The 20831-nt window shown below is 35.5% G+C and overlaps 1 protein-coding gene across 1 annotated transcript in view; it reads left to right on the forward strand.

Annotated features, from left to right (window-relative positions):
* LOC128234618 (zinc transporter 9-like) overlaps positions 1-20831 on the forward strand; it is a 308991-nt gene that overhangs the window by 99407 nt on the left and 188753 nt on the right. The window contains exon 7 of the mRNA XM_052948969.1: positions 6467-6559. Within this exon, the coding sequence (XP_052804929.1) occupies positions 6467-6559 (93 nt within the window). The remainder of the gene's footprint in view (positions 1-6466; positions 6560-20831) is intronic.

Here is a 20831-nt window from a genome sequence, read left to right on the forward strand (position 1 = left end):
ATGTGAAGAGCTAGCTTGGGATTGCTTTTGAGTGGGGAGAGGCTAAGGTCAAGGTCACTATTACTTAAAATAGAAAAATGGTCAAGGTCACTGTTACTTATAATAGAAAAATGGTTTCTGCCCAATAACTTTAGTTAGCATTGACCGATATTGATGAAACTTGGTGTGTAGGTAGCTTATGTACAGAGCTAGCTTGGGATTGCTTTTGAGGGGGGTGGGGCTAAGGTCAAGGTCACCTGTTACTAAAAATAGAAAAATGGTTTCTGCCCAATAACATAAGTTAGCATTGATAGATATTGATGAAACTTAGTGTGTAGGTAGCTTATGTGAAGAGCTAGCTTGGAATTGCTTTTGAGTGGGGAGGGGCTAAGGTCAAGGTCACTATTACTAAAAATAGAAAAATGGTTTCCGCCCAATAACTTTAGTTAGGATTGACAGATATTGATGAAACTTGGTGTGTAGGTAGCATGTGAAGAGCTAGCTAGTGATTGCTTTTGAGTGGGGAGGGGCTACGGTCAATGTCACTGTTACTTGAAATAGAAAAATGTTTTTTGCCAAATAACTTTTGATAGCAATGATAGATATTGATTAAACTTGGTGTGTGGGTAGCTTATGTAAAGAGCTAGCTTGGGATTGCTTTTGAGAGGGGTGGGGCTAAGGTCAAGGTCACTGTTACTAAAAATTTAAAAATGGTATCCGCCCAATAACTTTAGTTAGCATTGATAGATATTGATAAAACTTGGTGTGTAGGTATCTTATGTACAGAGCTAGCTTGGGATTGCTTTTTAGGGGGGTGGAGTTAAGGTCAAGGTCACTGTAATTAGAAATAGAAAAATGGTTTCTGCCCAATAACTTTAGTTAGGATTGATAGATATTGACGAAATTTTGTGTGTAGGTACTAGTAGCTTATGTGAAAAGCAAGCTTGGAATTTCTTTTGAGGGGGGTGGGGTCAAGGTCACTGTTACTAAAAATAGAAAAATGTTTTTCTGCCCAACAACTTAGTTAGAATTGATAGATAGTGATGAATCTTAGTGTGAATATAGCTTATATGATGCTGCAGATTGAACTTACTCATACAACAAATGAATTTGCTATAATTTCTGATTGCCCATAACAAAAACCTGGTTTCGTCGCATTGCGGTGCTTCTAGATTTTATCTAAATGGCCGACAAGTTCAGAATGTCGAAGAAACATGGTAGACTGGTTACAGTATATGTGGATATCGAATGGCTGGAAATGCAAGTAAACATAAAGGGAGATCGTCATACCAAATTACTTGCTGGGAGCTCACTCTTGATACAATTCGGGTTCAAATTCATTGTCATAGAGGTTCTGTCAAAAACAGAGGAAGAAAACGTTCCACCTACAAAGACTGTCAATGCAAAGAATAAAAAAATATAATGCCTTATTAAGTTTTATTTAAATTATCACATGATAGTAGGTACTGACTAGGTTCTGTTCACACTCTTAACATAAGTTTTATATTAAACACTTAAGTTTCATTTGCATTATCACATGACTGGTAATACTGACTAGATACTGCTCCGGTGGTTGTGGGTTCGAATCCCAAACCAGAGCACACTTTTCTTCCCAGGTTATACACAGCAAAAGAAGGTAAAAACTATTTTGAACTTATTATGTGCAGCATTTTTTGGTACGGCACAAACACGGAATATAATAGGTCTGTGGCACCAGCACAAATAAAAACATTTAGTCATAGTCAATAACTGCCAAAATAATACGTTTCAGGAGGTACCCAATCAAATTTCTTTGTCGTGGACATCATAATTACAAATGAATTGACAGTCTTTGCAGGTGATACGTTTTCTTCCTCTGATTTTGACAGAACCTTTATGACAATTAATTTGACCCCGAATTGTATCAACACAGAGCCCTGCATGTCATTTGGTATTCGCTCTTAAGGTTTACTTGCATTTCCACAGAGCCCTGCATGTCATTTGGTATTCGCTCTTAAGGTTTACTTGTATTTCCAGACATTTGACATTTTTTGACCGTCTGATTTGTTAAATGTACAATAATAAAACAGTGGCCAACTAATGATCAATGTAGAACTGCTGTTAAGATTTTATGATGTGAACTCTATTCAGGCAGTCATTGTTCAGTGATTGAAAGAAAACTATTGTTTTATATAGCACTGATGGTAAGATTGATCCCTGTTGTTTAAAGTATTAAATTTTTGAATTAAAACAAGATTTTGAAATGTTATTTTTTTATTTTATTTCCTCCTCCTATGAACATATTCAATCATGGCGGTTCGTTAATCAAACAATAAAAAGTAAAATCCCTAACATGACATATTTACAAATATTTCATTGGTTTTAGTGAAATGTTCATATTGTTTTGTAATCACAATTTTTTTTTTTTTTTGCTTTATGTAGAGTTTACTTACGGTATTTTCCTCATGTTTATGATATCAGAAAATTCGGGGATATCGCCAATTGGTCAGAACAATTTTACAAGTTTATTTCTCAACCTTCTATTATGTATTGGTAAATTTTTCATCAAGGACAGTTATTTTAAATGTCATTTGGTTCTAAAATGTCAGCATATTGAAAATTATTTTACCAAAGACAAGTAAATAACAGTAGAGCTGAATGTGACATACATACCTAATCCCGATCATACCAAATTAAGATTCGCCCCACCCCCCTGCATTAAATGTATTTTGACAGTTCATTTACAAGGTTATTCTGATTGTTTCAAATGCTAAGCTGTCTTGGTTTTTGTTTTATTTTAGATGCTATTTGGAGATAAACTATGTGACATACACAAATACACTTTTGCTGAGCCAAAAATGATACATTCTTTTATGAACATTTCATATAGCAAAAGCGATCAACTTGAATGTGAACATTATCTGAGGTGTGTGGTATTTGTATCAGGTGTTACGATAAGTCTTACTTCTTCCAAAAGTCTCCCCACTTTTCCCTAATTTGACTGGAGGGAGAAGTCTTGACTTCTCCAAAATCCCTCCCCACTTCTCTCTAATTTGTCTGGAGGGAGAAGTCTGACTTCTCCCAAAAGTCTCCCCACTTCTCCCTAGTTTGTCTGGAGGGAGAAGTCTGACTTCTCCCAAAAGTCTCCCCACTTCTCCCTAATTTGACTGGAGGGAGAAGTCTGACTTCTCCCAAAAGTCTCCCCACTTCTCCCTAATTTGACTGGAGGGAGAAGTCTGACTTCTCCCAAAAGTCTCCCCACTTCTCCCTTATTTGTCTGGAGGGAGAAGTCTGACTTCTCCCAATAGTTTCCCCACTTTTCCCTAATTTGACTGGAGGAGAAGTCGGACTTCTCCCAAAAGTTTCAGCCTAGTGAGAGCCCTGATAGACCAGCAGTTATGCGGTGTTGGTATTATTATAGACTCGTGACTTGCAATGACAGTGTTCTTTGTCCCATTATCCCCTCAGTGACGGTGTTTGAAATACTTAATTTGGGTGTTAAAAACACTTAAGTACAATATATGGCTGTTCAATAAAGAGCCTAGAAGAGAGCAACATGAGATAACTATTTATGTGCTTTGTACCATTGTTATTTCAATATATTTTATTATTTATGTACATAAACTGGACTATTTAATAACCTTTAAACAAATATGGCGGCTGCCGATTTTGACACTTTTTTATTGTGTCTTATATACGAGGTATGTTTGGAAAGTCGCCGGACAGAACGCATTGCTTTTGAAAGGCTCATTGTATTATAATGAAACTAAGTACGGATTTACCACATCTATTATTCCATCTCACTCTAAAAGTTCGATTCCATACATATAACAGTAAAATAGTTACAATAAATTTAAAACATGTACCAACGATATGGCGGAGCAACCCGACGTTAAAATTTATAACGTCAACATCAATTCAGTTTACTCTTTCTCCAAAAAGCGGCCATGTGCTTGCACGCAGCGTTCATGTTTCCTGACCCATGATGTGTAAACAGTTTGAAACCATTGTTTATCAAATGAAGACATTATTGTCTGCACGTGACGACGTAGGCTCTCGAGATCGTCGAATTGGATTCGGCGTAGCTGGGCTTTGACGGCTGGGAAAACGCAAAATCAAGTGGCGCAAGGTCTGGGCTGTAGGGGGCGTGCTCCAACCTGCCGATACCGAGAACATCCAACTCCAACTCTGTGTACCGGGCCCTGTGCGCTGGGGCATTGTCCTGGTGGAAGAGAACATTTTCTATGCCCTCTTCCATGCCGGGCCTCTTCTTGCGCAGTGCTTGGAGCATATCCCGCCTCATGACATGTTTAATAAATAACACAAAATTAAATACCAAGTTGACTTTTTGAAAAATAATGCATTGTGAGGTTACACCATTTCACTGCTGTTATAATTGAATTTATGCATCAGTTCTCTATATTTGAGTCATAGCATGTTTATATAAATGTGTAATTTCGTTTATAAATATGTTTATAAAAATGTTTACCTTTGAATAATACGCTGCATTAACGGTAACGCCCACCGGGACCACAGGTGTCAAGATTACACCCTTGGTGTCCATAAATACGATGAACATGAATTTTCCTTTCGATTTCGTCACCGGGGCCTTCTTTGGTGGTGGTGAAGATGATGTTTTCCAGACCATTGCTGTTTAGTCTCTGGGTCGAACAAATGAAACCACGTTTCATCCGTTGTGATTATTCTTTGAAGAAATCTGTCCCCTACACGTCGATAGGACCTCAAAAAGTTCAATGATTTATTCACCCTATCCTTCATCTGATTGCGATCCAACAACCTTGGTATCCAACGTGCCCACACCTTTGTCATCTTAAACTCATCAGTAATTAACTTATAAGCTGTTGCTACCCCAATGTCACATTCCTCGGCCACTTCCCGTGTAAACACTCGTTGGTCCTTATCAAGCATCGACTTTACCGACTTTTCACGCTTTTTCGCCACAAGTGCCGGCCTCCCACATCTCTCGTCGTCGGATGTTGACTCGCGTTCCTCCTTAAAGCGTTTAATGTGAACATTATAGGTATATATAAGGCTTGCTCCACAACAGCAAATATTATGTTGCTATGGATACAATATTTTTAGATTGTATTGACTTAGGCGAATGTCCGCTTATTATCAAAATGAATATATATGTGTCTCAACTTGACCGAAGTTTCAAAGCTCTACGTTGAAAAATAACAGTTATTAGTACAGTCCGGGAACTTTCCGAACATACCTCATATGTCATGAGTTGTATTAAGTTTTTCTCTTGATTTTTCTCGTATTGTTTGGATGCGCCCTGTATGTTATAGCGTCCTATACACAATGATTTTGGTACCTATGGTATCCAATATATTTAGATAGGTTTGACATATAGTGACATAAAAAATAATTGGTACTGAATAACTTTAGTAAGGGTTTACATATTGCAACCAAACTTGGTATTTAATTATAGTTTATGGAAAGTTTCCATGGGATCAATTAAAGTCATTGTTACTGAAAATAGAAAAACCGTTGGTTCTGAGTAACTTTAGTAAGGGTTGACATATTGTGACCAAACTTGGTATACAGGAAGAGTTTATGGAGACCTTTCATGGGATTGCGTTTAGGGGCCCTAGGATCAAGATCATGGTCACAGTTACTAAATACTGAAAAATGGTTGGTACTGAATATCTTTAGATAGGGTTATATATAGCGATATATGGGATTGTGTTTGGGGCTCCTATGTTTAAGGCCAATGTCACTGTAACTATAAAAAGAAAAACTGTTGGTACTGAATAACTTAAGTTAGTGTTGATATATTGCGACGAAACTTGGTATATAGGAAGAGTTCATGGAGCTCTTTCATGGAGTTGCATTTGGGGCTTCAAGGGTCAAGTCAGGGTCAATATTTCTAAAAATAGAAAATGGTTTGTACTGAATAACTTTAGTTAGGATTGACATATTTTGACCAAACTTGGTATTTAGGAAGAGTTTATACTGGAAATATTTTATGGAATGTGTATGGGGTTCATAGGATCAAGTATAGGGTCACTGTTATTTTAAAAAAGAATAACAGTTCAAACTGTCCAAAATTGGTATGTAGGAAGATTTTATGGAGGACTTTCATGAATTGCATCTGAATAACTAGAGCACGTAGGCTCAGGAACTTCATACTTGGTTTGCTAGTTGGTCTTGATTAGTAAAAATGACACCTTTTGATTTTGATGTCAGTAGGCCAAGGTCACAGTGTCTTGCAGGGGAAAAACAATTTGTTGTTGGTCACCAATCTGTACATCACACTTCTTTCAGCTCAATAACTAAAGAACGCTTGGACCCAAGAATTCATACTTGATATGCAGGTTTGTTATGACCAGTAGATGACCCCTTTTTTGTACATCTCCAGTCACAAAGTACAAGTTTCATGTTCATCATTGAATATTTCTCACCTTTTTGGGAGAGACAAGTGCTCTTTCAAAATAGCAATCTCTAGTTATGATTGAAATTAACAAAAATGTGTGTATTGCAGTGACCTGGCAAAGATACGAAAGATCACTCGTGCCAGTCCATATTCGAGATCCAGCTTCATTGAAGTTGCTTGGGACAAGGATCTAAAAAGACTGTATGTATTGCTCATTGATGTGTTTTGTCAATTCAGTTTACCTTTGAGTGAGAATATTTATGTCTTTATATTGTTTTTGCTCTGTCCATCAGTCTGTCCGTAAGTCAGTAAGTTAGTCAGTCAGGCAGCCAGCCAGCCAGCCAGCAAGCCAGTCAGCCAGTTTCCAGTGAATTACTAAAGAATGCTTGCACCTATGAACTTCATACTTGGTATGCCAGTTGGTCATGACTAGTTGATGACCCCTATTGATTTTGGGATGGTGAAGGTCACAGTAGAGGTTACAGTGACACTGAGGTTAAAAAATGTTTTTCTGCTGTATAACTAAACAACGCATGTACCCAGGACCTTTATACTCTGTATGCCATTTGGTCATGACAAGTACATGACCCCTGTTTATTTTTAGGCCAATAGGTCAAAGTGACCTTGAGGTAAAATATTGGTTTCTGCTGAATAGCTAAAGAACACTTGGTTTGCTAAGTGGTCTTGACTAGTAGATGCCCCCTTTTGATTTTGAGGTCAATAGGTCATGATCACAGTGTCCTTCAGATGAGAAATAATTTGTTGGTCACTAGACCATACCTCACACTTCTTCTGCTCAATAACTAAAGAATGCTTGGACCTAGAAACTATTTACTTAGACACAGGAACTTCAAACTTGATATGCAGGTTGGTCTTGACCAGTTGATGACCCCTATGTTTGTTTGTCTCCAGTCCAAAAGTACAAATTTCACTTCGTTAGTACATACATGACATTGACATTTATCGAAAAATGACAAAGAAAATTGAAAGAAACTAAAAAGAAGAAGAAGAATTCCATTAACTCTATTAATCTGATAGTAAGAAGTCTTAATGGACATTAAAGTAAGCCTATAAAATTGTTTCTCATGTATATATTTTTTTCTATGAAATATTTTTCTATGCTAGTTAATCATATATGTATATGACATATACTAATCAGTGAGCATAGTACACGTACCGATGTTGCAAAAGGTCAAAATAGGCAAAATGGTACATCCTCCTAATGCAAATGGCATGTATGTTATTGCCCTTTAATTTTTAGCTCACCTAAGCACAAAGTGCTCAAGGTGAGCTATTGTGAACGCCTGTGTCCGTCGTCCGTTGTCCATTGTCAACAATTTGACTGTTAACACTCTAGAGGTCACAATTTTGACACAATCTTAATGAAACTTGGTCAGAATATTACCCTCAATAAAATCTTGGACGAGTTCAATATTGGGTCATCTGGGGTTAAAAACTAGGTCACCAGGTCAAATTAAAGGAAAAGCTTGTTAACACTATAGAGGTCACATTTATGACTGCATCTTCAGGAAACTTGGTCAGAATGTTAATATTAATGGTCTCTAGGCAAGTTTGAATCTGGGTCATGTGCGGTCAAAAACTAGGTCACCAGGTCAAATAATAGGAAAAGCATGTTAACATTCAGAGGCCACATTTATGACCATATGTTCATGGAACTTGATCAGAATGTTATTTTTGATGATCTTTAGGTACAGTTTGAAACTGGGTAATCAGAGGTCAAAAACCAGGCCACAATGTCAAATCATAGAAAAACATTGTAAACACTGTAGACGTTACATTCTCTCTTTGATCACCATGAAACTATGTCAGAATGTTTGTGTTTATGAAGTCTATGTCAAGTTTGAAACTGGGTAACCTGAGTTCAAAAACTACCATATTTTCTCGACTATAAGGCGATTCGCTTATAAGACGACCCCCTAACTTTGCCCATGAAATCTGGTGCTTTTTGTTTCGACTCGCTTATAAGACGGGGTAAATTTTTAAGCAAATCTGAAATGCTTAAATTCCACCGAATGTTTAAAATGTTCAAGCTCAACGGACAATTATCAACTTTCGCGGTAACTGTTTTTGTTTTACTCAAAGAAAATGGCGATCAATTGTGAGCTCTCTATTTGGAGGTAGGTTAAAAATTAGTACATGGTTACGCGTTTAAGTTTGCAGGACAGGTCATTACTTATCCGAATTGTAATAATTAATCAATAACAACTTATGTTTGTTTTTGTTTATCATTTTTAGTGAAGACACCACTGAAGTTCTTCGGCATCAATAAATATTATTAAAGAATTGCGTTTATGTTTTTAATTCGACCCAATTAAAATCAAAAGATTGATCATTTTGTTGTGATCAATAAACCGCAAATAACACCATGTTTGTTTAGCAATAGATCTAATGCTTAATAGGCAATATTGTCCCTGTTTAGCAATAGATCTAATGCTTAATAGGCAATATTGTCCCTTGATTGGCGACGAACATCATAAAAGGATTCATATTCGCATTGTCATTTGTTTGCTTAATCAGATTGACAGTTAGGTACCTACATCATATTAAGATTCCAATTTAATGATTTGATATATCTGTCAAACTGATTATACTGACGCGCGATGAGAAAAAATGCAGATTAAACGGTACTCTGTGTGACGTCAGAGCACGCACAGGGAAGAGATTACGTGTTGTTGTTTACTTTATCGCCCCTTACTTGTATCAGCAGACGATATACTGTAAAATTTTACTGATTTTGACTTGAATCTTTTTTTAATATCTTATTGACTCGCTTATAAGACCCTACTTTGGGGTTAAAAAACTGGACCCAATTTCCCCGTCTTATAGTCGAGAAAATACAGTAGGTCATGAAGTCAAATCATTTAAAACATTGTTAAAAAACTGTTGAGGCCATATTTTCTACTTTATCAATATGAAACCTGGTCAGAATGTACTTATTACAGCAAGGTAAGGTTTGCAACTGGGTCATCCGTGATATTAAAAAAATCATCCATGGTATTAAAAAAAACTTGGTCACTAGGAAGGATCTAAGTAATTTATTTTTTAGTTCCAGCAGGTATAAATGTTTTGATTCCATACCTCATGATTATCTGCAGATTTATTGAAAATATACTCTGTAATTTAATAAAAAAGTCCTTCCATGATGTAGTCAAAAGTATGTATAATAAGTTTTCAATGTTTCGTGCATTTTCATGTAGAACAAGTGTTTTAATCACACTCACTGCTAAATTACATTCTGAATTAAATGAAACAATTTTCATGTTTATACTCCAACAACCATAACAAGAACAGAAAATAAAAATGTACAAACAAAGACAAGTATGCATCCTTTCTAAGGTAGCAGACCAACAGACTGACATTTCAAATTCTCTAAAACTGTTATACCCTCAACTTTAATATTTAACATGTAGCATTGAAAACTAGTCCTAAATTTGTTTTAATTAAGTCCCCTCTGGTTGCACTTTCCATCGCCCTGAAAAACACTTATTCCCTCCCCCTGTCAAAATTGGCCTCGCCCTGAAAACACTTATTTCACACTTGAATTGGATCAGGTGAGCGATACAGGGCCTTCAGGGCTCTCTTGTTTATTATACTGAATTTTTAGCTAGACTATTAGAAGAATACTATTAACCCTGGCGTCGGTGTCACACCTTGATTAAGGTTTTGCATGTAAGCACCTTTAAGTCATTATCTCAGTAAATTAACATCATGTATTGCATTTAAACTTTAGATATGTATTCCTAACTGCAGGCCGTCAACCAATTCCTATATTCCTATATTTTTGAGAAATTTCCTATATTTTTCAAAACCTATATTTCCTACATATTCCTATATTTTGAAAAAAAATCCTATATTTTTCTTAAAAAGTGACCCTGTTATATGTTTGAAAGCATTCAAAGGATTGATACTGCCTTTAGATATTGTTTATTTACAGTTTAAGACTGTCATTTGTCCTCCAAACCATCATTCAGAATTGCTGTTGTACACCCATGGTTATCCATTTGGACACCTTTGATGAAGAGTATGCTGAACATCAAATCTTAAAGGTAAGACAAAAGAGCATGGTATAAATCTTACATGTCTGTCCCCAATGTTGAAATACTGAGGTGAAATCTTGTTCTCTTTCACTAGGAGATGGAATTAAGCATACATACATACTTTCTTTACCTTGAAATACTGATTTTTTGAAAGCACTGGAGGGTAAGTAGGTCAGTGAAATCTCTTTTGCAAGAGCTTCAATACCTTATGAATGCATGGTTATAGTATAGCCCCTCTGACATTCCACTACAATGGTCAGAAGATGATGATGTTTACTATGAAAGAATTGATCATTACTGGAACAAGGTGACTGGCCAGAAGACAAAAAGTTGGCCGACTGGCCAGAAGACAAAAAGTTGGCCAGAAGACAAAAAGTGGTCATCTGAAATACCCTGTTATGAACAAGGTAGTAAAGTCAGCACTTACTCTTGCTAATGGAAATGCTGAAGTTGAAAGGTCACTATCTGACAACAGAAACACTGTTACCCCAGAAAGAACAGACCTTAGTTTTGAGGCCATAAATGGGCTGAGACTAGCAAAGGACAAAGTAAGTCAGGTTTAGGGTGTGCACAATGTTCAGATTTCCAACACACAAGTCAATTTGACACAAAAGGCATAGAAATGTATTATGAAAGATTGAGAAAGGGAAAGGAAGAAACAGACAGAAAGAAAATGGCTATGGGGGAAAAGATGATGGAAGGAGAACTGTTACAAAAGAAACAAGAAGAAATTAGAAAACTAAATGAAAACTTTGACATACAGGAGAAGTCCTTGAAAAATGAAGAAGATGAATTTAATAATGTATTGTGTAGTGTCTAAGTATTGCTAAAAGAAGCTACATAAAACCTGGGGACAGCGCTGAAAAAAAGAAATGAGGTTGTAATGTACGTTACGCAGGGAGTGTCTTCCTTGAGAGTGCAGAAAGCAGAATGAAGAAGGGAATAAAAGGTGTAGAAAGGTGTGAGCAGAAAAGGCATGAGTTAAGTAAGAAATGACTTTATGATATTGCAAAAATAAGCATATGGTCAGCCAGTTATCTGAGAACAGCTGTTAACACTTATGCATCATGTAGTAGAAAAAAAAATTGTCTAGTGCTAAAGGCAGCAAAGACTATTCTGTCAAACCTTCAAAGAAGTGATGTTAAATTGTCATTTGACAAAAAATGTTTTGTTTTGTCAGCATAGTTTAAGGAAAACTTACTGTAATTCATTATCCAGATGTATGTTATGAAGTTTCTGCCACAACTATTTGGTACATATTTTAGGAAATGATGTGTTTAGAGTTGTACTGGTGCAACAGACCACATGTGCTTTTGAAAAAAATGATATGGAAAATATTGAAATACATTTTGCAAATATTGTATTAAAATGAATGTTAACAATTAAGTTTCTACAAGCATTTAGAATTATTGGTGTCCCTGTTAGTTCTGATATTCATTTTGTCCTAAAATCAAGCTATTTATTGATGTTCTGATGATATTTAAAGTGACACTCTTATTCAAAATAATACTTATACATGTAAAACAAACATAAATTTTGAGTGATACACCCTCAACTACTTCTAAATAATGCATTTATGGAAAATTTTGATTACTATTAACAAGATTATAACCATGTATCTAATAGCTGAAAACGCAAAAATATTAAATGATAGGTGAATGCTAAAAGATTTACTGTGATCTACTGTCGTCTCATAAGGTAGAAATACTGTGTTTTCTGCACATTTCTTTTAAATAAGGCTCGGTATCCTTCATAAACAGCATTCTTTTCAACATCTGTTTATCCTTTTTGGTATATTAAAACAATTGTAATAAATATCTTAAATCTGAATTGGTAGTAATAGTGCATCTTTAAATATCATGATCATTATTATGCTGGCAGTTGTGAAGTAAGTCACAAGTGCAAGGTCATAATTTATTGGACATTACTGAGTTCATAGAAATGTTTTGCATACCTATATACATGCTGAGTTTAAATATCACTAGATCTGGTGTTAGTTTGTTCTTTAAAAGTATGAATGACATGGTGTGTAGTGTGCACATTTTTTTTATAAATGCTAAGTAGTCGTAATACTGATCTGTTATTGTGGGATTTAAAATACATGTACAGGAGCCTTCAATATTTACTGGATAGATATTCCACAGAGTGATCAGATATTAGCGTTAAAGGTAGCTTTACATAATGCCATTTTTGTGTCGCCTGAAAAGACGACATATAGGGGTTACTTTTGTCGGCAGCGGCGGCGTCCGCGTCCCATTTTCGCTTGTCCGGGGTATATCTCCTAAACTATTAGTGGTATCAACTTGAAATTTCATATGTAGATAGATCTAATTGAGGGCAAGTGCAGTGCACAAGAACTGTTACTCTTGCTTCCATATTTTTAGAGTTATTGCCCTTTGTTATTTTTCATGCTTAAAGTTTTGTCCGGGGCATATCTTGAAGAATATAACAGTTATCAACTTGAAACTTCATATGTAGATAGATCTCATGGAGGGCAAGTGCAGTGCACAATAACAGTAACTCTTGCTTTCTTAGTTTTAAAGTTATTGCCCTTTGTTAATTTTCATGCTTAAAGTTTTGTCCGGGGCTTATCTTGAAGAATATAAGAGGTATCAACTTGAAACTTCATAGCTAGATAGATCTCATTGAGGGCAAGTGCAGTGCACAAGAAACGTTACTCTTGCTGCCATATTTTTAGAGTTATTGCCCTTTGTTAATTTTCATGCTTAGGTTTTGGCCGTGGCATATCTCGTAAACTATAGGAGGTATCAACCTGAAACTTATTCCGTAGGTATGTCTGATTGAGGGAAAGTGCAGTGCACAAAAACCGTAACTCTTGCATCTATATGTTTAGAGTTATTGCCCTTTGTTAATTTTCAAGCTTAAATTTTGTCCGGGGCATTTCTCGAAAACTATAAGAGTTATCAACTTGAAACTTTATGGATAGATAGTTCTTATTGAAGGGGATCGCAGTGCACAAAATCTGTATCTCTTGCTTCCATATTAGAGTTATTTCCCTTTGTTAATTTTCATGTTTAGCTTTACATTGCACACTTTTTTAGCTATTGTGATCGGTCTTTGTTCGTCGTCCGTCCGTCAACAATTGCTTAAAGAACATCTCCTCTGAAACTACCAGGCCAAATTCAATGAAACTTGACAGGAAGCTTCCTTGGGTGTCCCTCTACAAAAATACAACAAGGGGTTACGATTGATTAACAACAACAACAACAAAATGGCCGACTTCCTGTTTTGCTTTAAAAAACATCTTCTCTGAAGGTATTAGTCCAAATTCAATGAAACTTTACAGGAAGCTTCCTTGGGTGACCCTCTACAAAAATACAACAAGGGGTCATGATTGATCAACAACAACAGCAACAACAACAAAATGGCTGACTTCCTGTTTTGCTTAAAAAAAACATCTCCTCTGAAACTACCACTCCAAATTCAATGAAACTTTACAGGAAGCTTCTTTGAGTGACCCTCTAAAAAATACAACAAGGGGTCATGATTAATCAACAACAACAACAAAATGGCCAACTTCCTGTTTTGCTTTAAAATAACATCTCATTGCATGACCCTTTACAAATATAAAACCAGGCATCGTCATCAGTAAAGATATGTTTAAATTGCAACATTTTTATTAATGCTTTATCACATAGTTGTGGCCCTTTGCTTATGTCGACAGTAAATAATTTGTCAGGCGACACATCCGACTCGCGGAGTTCTAGTTCTGAGTATAAATGGTTGCAAATAGACAAACTTACCGAACAGCATTTGTTAGGGGAATAAGGAATGTTTAAAAAACTTGGTTATAGATATTCCCTTATCCTCAATATTTTAGAGAGCTCTAAGTTGTTATGTAAATAGTATTAGCACTTGAATTCCTTATACTGTGACCTTATTCTGTGAGCTTTGTGATTAATTCCATTGTATAACAAACCATCTTTTCCATATTCAGTTTAAGATGTTTTGTAAATACAACATTTCAGGTGTCCACTTTGATGACCACAGTTGTGGTGCTGCAGCATATTCTGCCTTGATGGAGAGGTTTAAGGAATGTGGGTTAAGTTAAACACAAATTTTATGATTATAGCCAAAAAACAAGTAAGTAAATGTTCACTTAAATAACTCTTAATGTTATTTTTTAGCTCGACTATTTGAAGAATAAGGAGAGCTATACTACTCACCCAAGCGTCGGCGTCAGCGTCAGCCTCACCCCTTGGTTAAGGTTTTGCTTGCAACCACACACAGGTTAATATCTCAGCAACTACTTGAGGTATTGCATTGAGACTTGATACAATGGTACTCAATCGTCCAACCTACTTAATAAACCAAGTTTGATAACACTACTTTGCATTTAATGCCAATAATAGGCCTTTATTATTTGACTTAGAAATTCTGGTTAAGGTTTTGCGTGCAAGCACACATAGGTTAATATCTCAGCAACTGCTTAAGGTATTGCATTGAGACTTGATACAATGGTACTCAACCATCCAACCTACTCAATTAACGAAGTTAGATAACTCTAGTTTGCATTTAATGCAAATTATAGGCCTTTATTATTCAACTCAGAAATTCTGGTTAAGGTTTTGCATGTAAGCACACATAGGTTAATATCTCAGCAACTACTGGATGAATCGCATTGAGACTATAAAATGGTACTCAACCATCCAATCTACTTAAATAACTAAGTAAGATAACTCTAGTTTGCATTAAATTCGAATAATGGCCCTTTTTTATTCAACATAGAAATTCTGGTTAAGGTTTTGCATGTAACCACCTTTAAGTCAATGCTTCAGCAAATACACCATGTATTGCATTGAAACTTTACACACAGGCTCCCAACCATTTAACCTTCTTATTTAATCAAGTAAGATAACTTTATCTTTCGTATCATATAATTTTTGCCCCTTTATTATGCGACTTAGAAATTCTGGTTAAGGTCTTGTATGTTAACACATGGATAATATCTCAGCAACTACTTGATGTATTGCATTGAGACTTTATACAATGGTACTCAACCATCCAATCTACTGAAATAACCAAGCAAAATAACTCTAGTTTGCATTAAATTCAAATAATGGCCCTTTTTTCGACATAGAAATTCGAATACATCATGTAATGCATTGAAACGTTATACATAGGCTCCCAACCATTCAAGGAGATAGCTCTTGCATATTATATAATTTTTGCCCCTTTATTATGCGACTTAGAAATTCTGGTTAAGGTTTTTTATGCAAGCACACATAGGATAATATCTCAGCAACTACTTCATGTATTGCATTGAGACTTTATACAATGATACTCAACCACCCAACCTACTTGAATAACCAAGTTAGGCCATCATTTTTTTATAATGTGGTTTACGGGAGCGCCGACCCTTTTATTTTCCAAAACCAAATAAAAATAAAAGTTATATCGTTATTTTTAGCTCTACTGGCCAAAGGCCAGAAGAGCTTATGCGATGGTAATGTGTACATAGTATGTGCATCCGTGCGTCTTTGCGTCTGTAAACAATTGCTTGTGAACACGATACAGTCTTCAGTTTTGATTGTATCTCGATGAAACTTGTACAGTATCTAGATATCCATTAGAGCTCGGTTCCTTTCGAAAACCAGCCAGATCCGCCCATGCATGCCTAGATTATAGCCCTTAATAATATTAAAAAAATGCTATTGTGTATACAATTGGTTGTGAACACGATACATTCTTTAGTTTTGATTGTATCTCGATGAAACTTGTACAGTATCTAGATATCCATTAGAGCTCGGTTCCTTTCGAAAACCAGCCAGATCCGCCCATGAATGATTAGATTATGGGCCATGAAAGTTATAAAGAAATGGTTTCTATTTTTAGCCAGGTCTGCATTAGTGAATTCTATTTTTAGCCAAGTTTACATGTACATGTAAATTCAAGTCTAGAGTTAAGGGAGACAATTTGCAAGTCTAGGATTTTGAGAGACAATTTGATTTGCTTCTGCAGTTGATTTTGTGAATTACTCTGCCTTGTTCTTGTTGAAAGCCCAAAGGCCATTTTTTAGCTTTAAGTTCTGTAGTTTGCGCATTCATCTTAACAATATTGGTTGTGAATGTTTAAGTTATGCACCTGGTGGTCATTACTGGCCACACCCAGGGTTCACAGGTTTGGTAAACATAAATCTGGAAAGGTTTGAAAATCTTTTTGTGTGTTCGTGCATCCATCTCAGCACGATTGATTGTGAATGTTTGTTCAAATTGATCAATGTTGTCCTAGGATGCCCTTGACTTTGACCTTTTGACCAACTTTTTTTAACTTTTAAAACTACAGAAATTTTTACTATGAGTACAGTTTTGAAAGCATTTTTTTTTTTGTCAGATGACTTTTACTTGGCACATATTAAAATAGTTCATGCAACTAATCTGCTTACAATACTTTCTGGGCTCAGATGTTGAACGTGCTTCGTTTTCAGGTAACCCAAACACAAAACATAAACTATATGTCTGTTGCCTTTTACCCATACATACATGCCCTGATTTGATATGACCACAAAAGCCATGCCAGTAGAGCATAGGCCCTTTTGGGCCTCTTGTTATTCTAGCCGCTGACTGTCATTTTTACTCGGGTTCGAAAAAAATGACTGATGACGATTCGGAGACGATTTGTCAAATTTTATACTATTCCGCGTCTATAACCGCTGTTTTAATTGGATGTTCACTGCGGTTGAATATGATGTAAGCCAATCAGAATCATTGGAATTACGTCGTCCTAGGCCTTCCAAACAAGATGTCGGCATTTGATGTTAGCTACAATACATGTGATATTAATTATTTCAAATTGATTCTAATTGACGAACTCACTTCAAAATCATTGATACGCATAGAAACATTAACGTTATCAGTAAATGAAGTTGTGGAAGAATTTAATGCCCAGCTACAAAGGACCTTTAAATAAAGAAAGTCCTTGCCGAGAAGCTGACACTAGTGACAGTTGGTGGATGGAGTTTTCACAGATTTTTCTCATCTGAGAGGGACAAGACGCTCAAACACATCATTGTTGCAGGTATGACCCTTATTAGTTCAAGCTTGAGGCATAATAATGTTTAAAGTGGTCTTAAGATGGCTTTATATGCATGTTTATTTATAGAGTTCAACTGAAAAAACAACAACAAATCAGCATTGTGCAGAAACTTTATTCTTGGTCCTTATCAAACATACATATTTCAATTCAGGGATGTGATTTGTCTAATGGCCCCAGGGACCCCCCCCCGACCCCCCCCCCCCCCCCCCCCCCCGAAAAAAAAAAGATCTAGATGTATTTTTTTTTTTAATAGTTGATTAAGAGATTTTGGTTGTAAGAGTTAATATACCAGTTTGCTTCAAATTTAAAGCCAGAAGAACTCCCCAAAGAGCTTCTAAAAAGCCAGTTTTTCTTCTACGGCAATGTGCTTTTGACCCCAAAAGTGCCCCAAGAACCCATGGCCGAAATGGTTTCAGCCCTCCAGCTGCCAGGTCAATCACATCCCTGCAATTAGGTACTCATTGACAGAAGAATTTTTTTAAACATGTCCAAATACTGTACTGATTTGCTGATTATCTGTTTTAAGATATTATAAGGAAACTTTTTGTGAAACTATCTATAAAGGACGATATAGATTCCAGTTTTATTTTTCATATATATTTTATGTTTATCTTTAAATGATGTTTCAGCCAAGGTCAGGGCGTTTATTATGTGCCGGGAGTGTGGTAAAGGTAGGATTGTGTAAGGCCCAGCAAAATTGACATCATCTGAGGCTCAGTTGGTCACCAGAGTTGAGGAAGAGCTTCTTTACATATGCGGGGATGTGCTCTTCCACGCACGGACTTACAGGTACCAAATCATTGTTAAGGAAGTCTTGTCATGCAGTACTTTAATAGAGGCATCTTATTATGCAGGTTGGACATTCAACTTTTCTAGCCTGAAAATCATCTACTTGAATACAAGCCTCATCAGTGCTCAGTTTATTCTCATGAATTATAAAAAGATGATTGTTGGCAAAACATCTTTTTAGTAGCAGCCTGGTTATTCAATGTGACTGACAGCTTAATTTACTCCAAAATGCTTTGTTTGGGCCTGTATAGCGAACCCAGTTAATGAAGGTTACAAATGAAAATGTTTGCTTTTTCAGGTCAAACAATGATTGTTAACGATATCTGCTTCTATTGTGGGGACAGTGATGTTCTAGACACTGATGAAGTCTGAGATTTAACTAAGGAACACTTTGGCATGGTTGGTCTGATATGCGCAACATGCAGGGAAACAAAACCTATCAAGACGAGAGGTGCTAAGAAAACAATAAAAGAGTGCTAAAAATGACAGTTCATATCACACAAAGAGAGTTTTAAGTCTTAATAGAGACAATAAAAACTGATGTGTAAATAGGTGTAAATTAATTTTAGTCAAAGCAGAACATTGTTAAGATTGTTGTATAGAATTATTTTTTATTTCTGATAGTGACATTTTGTTTTTATGTTAGGAAGCTGTTTTTTTGTTCTTGAAAAGACATTATCTAGTCATGTTTTGAATGCCTTAATGTGTTCTAGTTTAATATACACATTATTTAGTCCTGGCTCAAATGCCTTAATGTGTACTAGTTTAATATACACATTATTTAGTCCTGGTTCAAATGCCTTAATGTGTTCTAGTTTAATATACACATTATTTAGTCCTGGCTCAAATGCCTTAATGTGTACTAGTTTAATATACACATTATCTAGTCCTGGTTCAAATGCCTTAATGTGTTCTAGTTTAATATACACATTATCTAGTCCTGGCTCAAATGCCTTAATGTGTACTAGTTTAATATACACATTATCTAGTCCTGGCTCAAATGCCTTAATGTGTACTAGTTTAATATACACATTATCTAGTCCTGGTTCAAATGCCTTAATGTGTACTAGTTTAATATACACATTATCTAGTCCTGGCTCAAATGCCTTAATGTGTTCTAGTTTAATATACACATTATCTAGTCCTGGCTCAAATGCCTTAATGTGTACTAGTTTAATATACACATTATTTAGTCCTGGCTCAAATGCCTTAATGTGTTCTAGTTTAATATACACATTATTTAGTCCTGGTTCAAATGCCTTAATGTGTACTAGTTTAATATACACATTATTTAGTCCTGGTTCAAATGCCTTAATGTGTTCTAGTTTTATACACATTATTTAGTCCTGGCTCAAATGCCTTAATGTGTACTAGTTTAATATACACATTATTTAGTCCTGGCTCAAATGCCTTAATGTGTACTAGTTTAATATACACATTATTTAGTCCTGGTTCAAATGCCTTAATGTGTACTAGTTTAATATACACATTATTTAGTCCTGGCTCAAATGCCTTAATGTGTACTAGTTTAATATACACATTATTTAGTCCTGGTTCAAATGCCTTAATGTGTTCTAGTTTAATATACACATTATTTAGTCCTGGTTCAAATGCCTTAATGTGTTCTAGTTTAATATACACATTATTTAGTCCTGGCTCAAATGCCTTAATGTGTTCTAGTTTAATATACACATTATTTAGTCCTGGTTCAAATGCCTTAATGTGTTCTAGTTTAATATACACATTATTTAGTCCTGGTTCAAATGCCTTAATGTGTTCTAGTTTAATATACACATTATTTAGTCCTGGCTCAAATGCCTTAATGTGTTCTAGTTTAATATACACATTATTTAGTCCTGGCTCAAATGCCTTAATGTGTTCTAGTTTAATATACACATTATTTAGTCCTGGCTCAAATGCCTTAATGTGTTCTAGTTTAATATACACATTATTTAGTCCTGGTTCAAATGCCTTAATGTGTTCTAGTTTAATATACACATTATCTAGTCCTGGCTCAAATGCCTTAATGTGTTCTAGTTTAATATACACATTATCTAGTCCTGGCTCAAATGCCTTAATGTGTTCTAGTTTAATATACACATTATCTAGTCATGGTTCAAATGCCTTAATGTGTTCTAGTTTAATATACACATTATCTAGTCATGTTTTGAATGCCTTAATGTGTTCTAGTTTAATATACACATTATCTAGTCATGTTTTGAATGCCTTAATGTGTTCTAGTTTAATATACACATTATCTAGTCATGTTTTGAATGCCTTAATGTGTTCTAGTTTAATATACACATTATTTAGTCCTGGCTCAAATGCCTTAATGTGTTCTAGTTTAATATACACATTATTTAGTCCTGGCTCAAATGCCTTAATGTGTTCTAGTTTAATATACACATTATTTAGTCCTGGTTCAAATGCCTTAATGTGTTCTAGTTTAATATACACATTATCTAGTCCTGGCTCAAATGCCTTAATGTGTTCTAGTTTAATATACACATTATCTAGTCATGGTTCAAATGCCTTAATGTGTTCTAGTTTAATATACACATTATCTAGTC

Source organism: Mya arenaria, chromosome 5, assembly GCF_026914265.1.
Source record: "Mya arenaria isolate MELC-2E11 chromosome 5, ASM2691426v1".
Lineage (NCBI taxonomy): Eukaryota > Metazoa > Mollusca > Bivalvia > Myida > Myidae > Mya > Mya arenaria.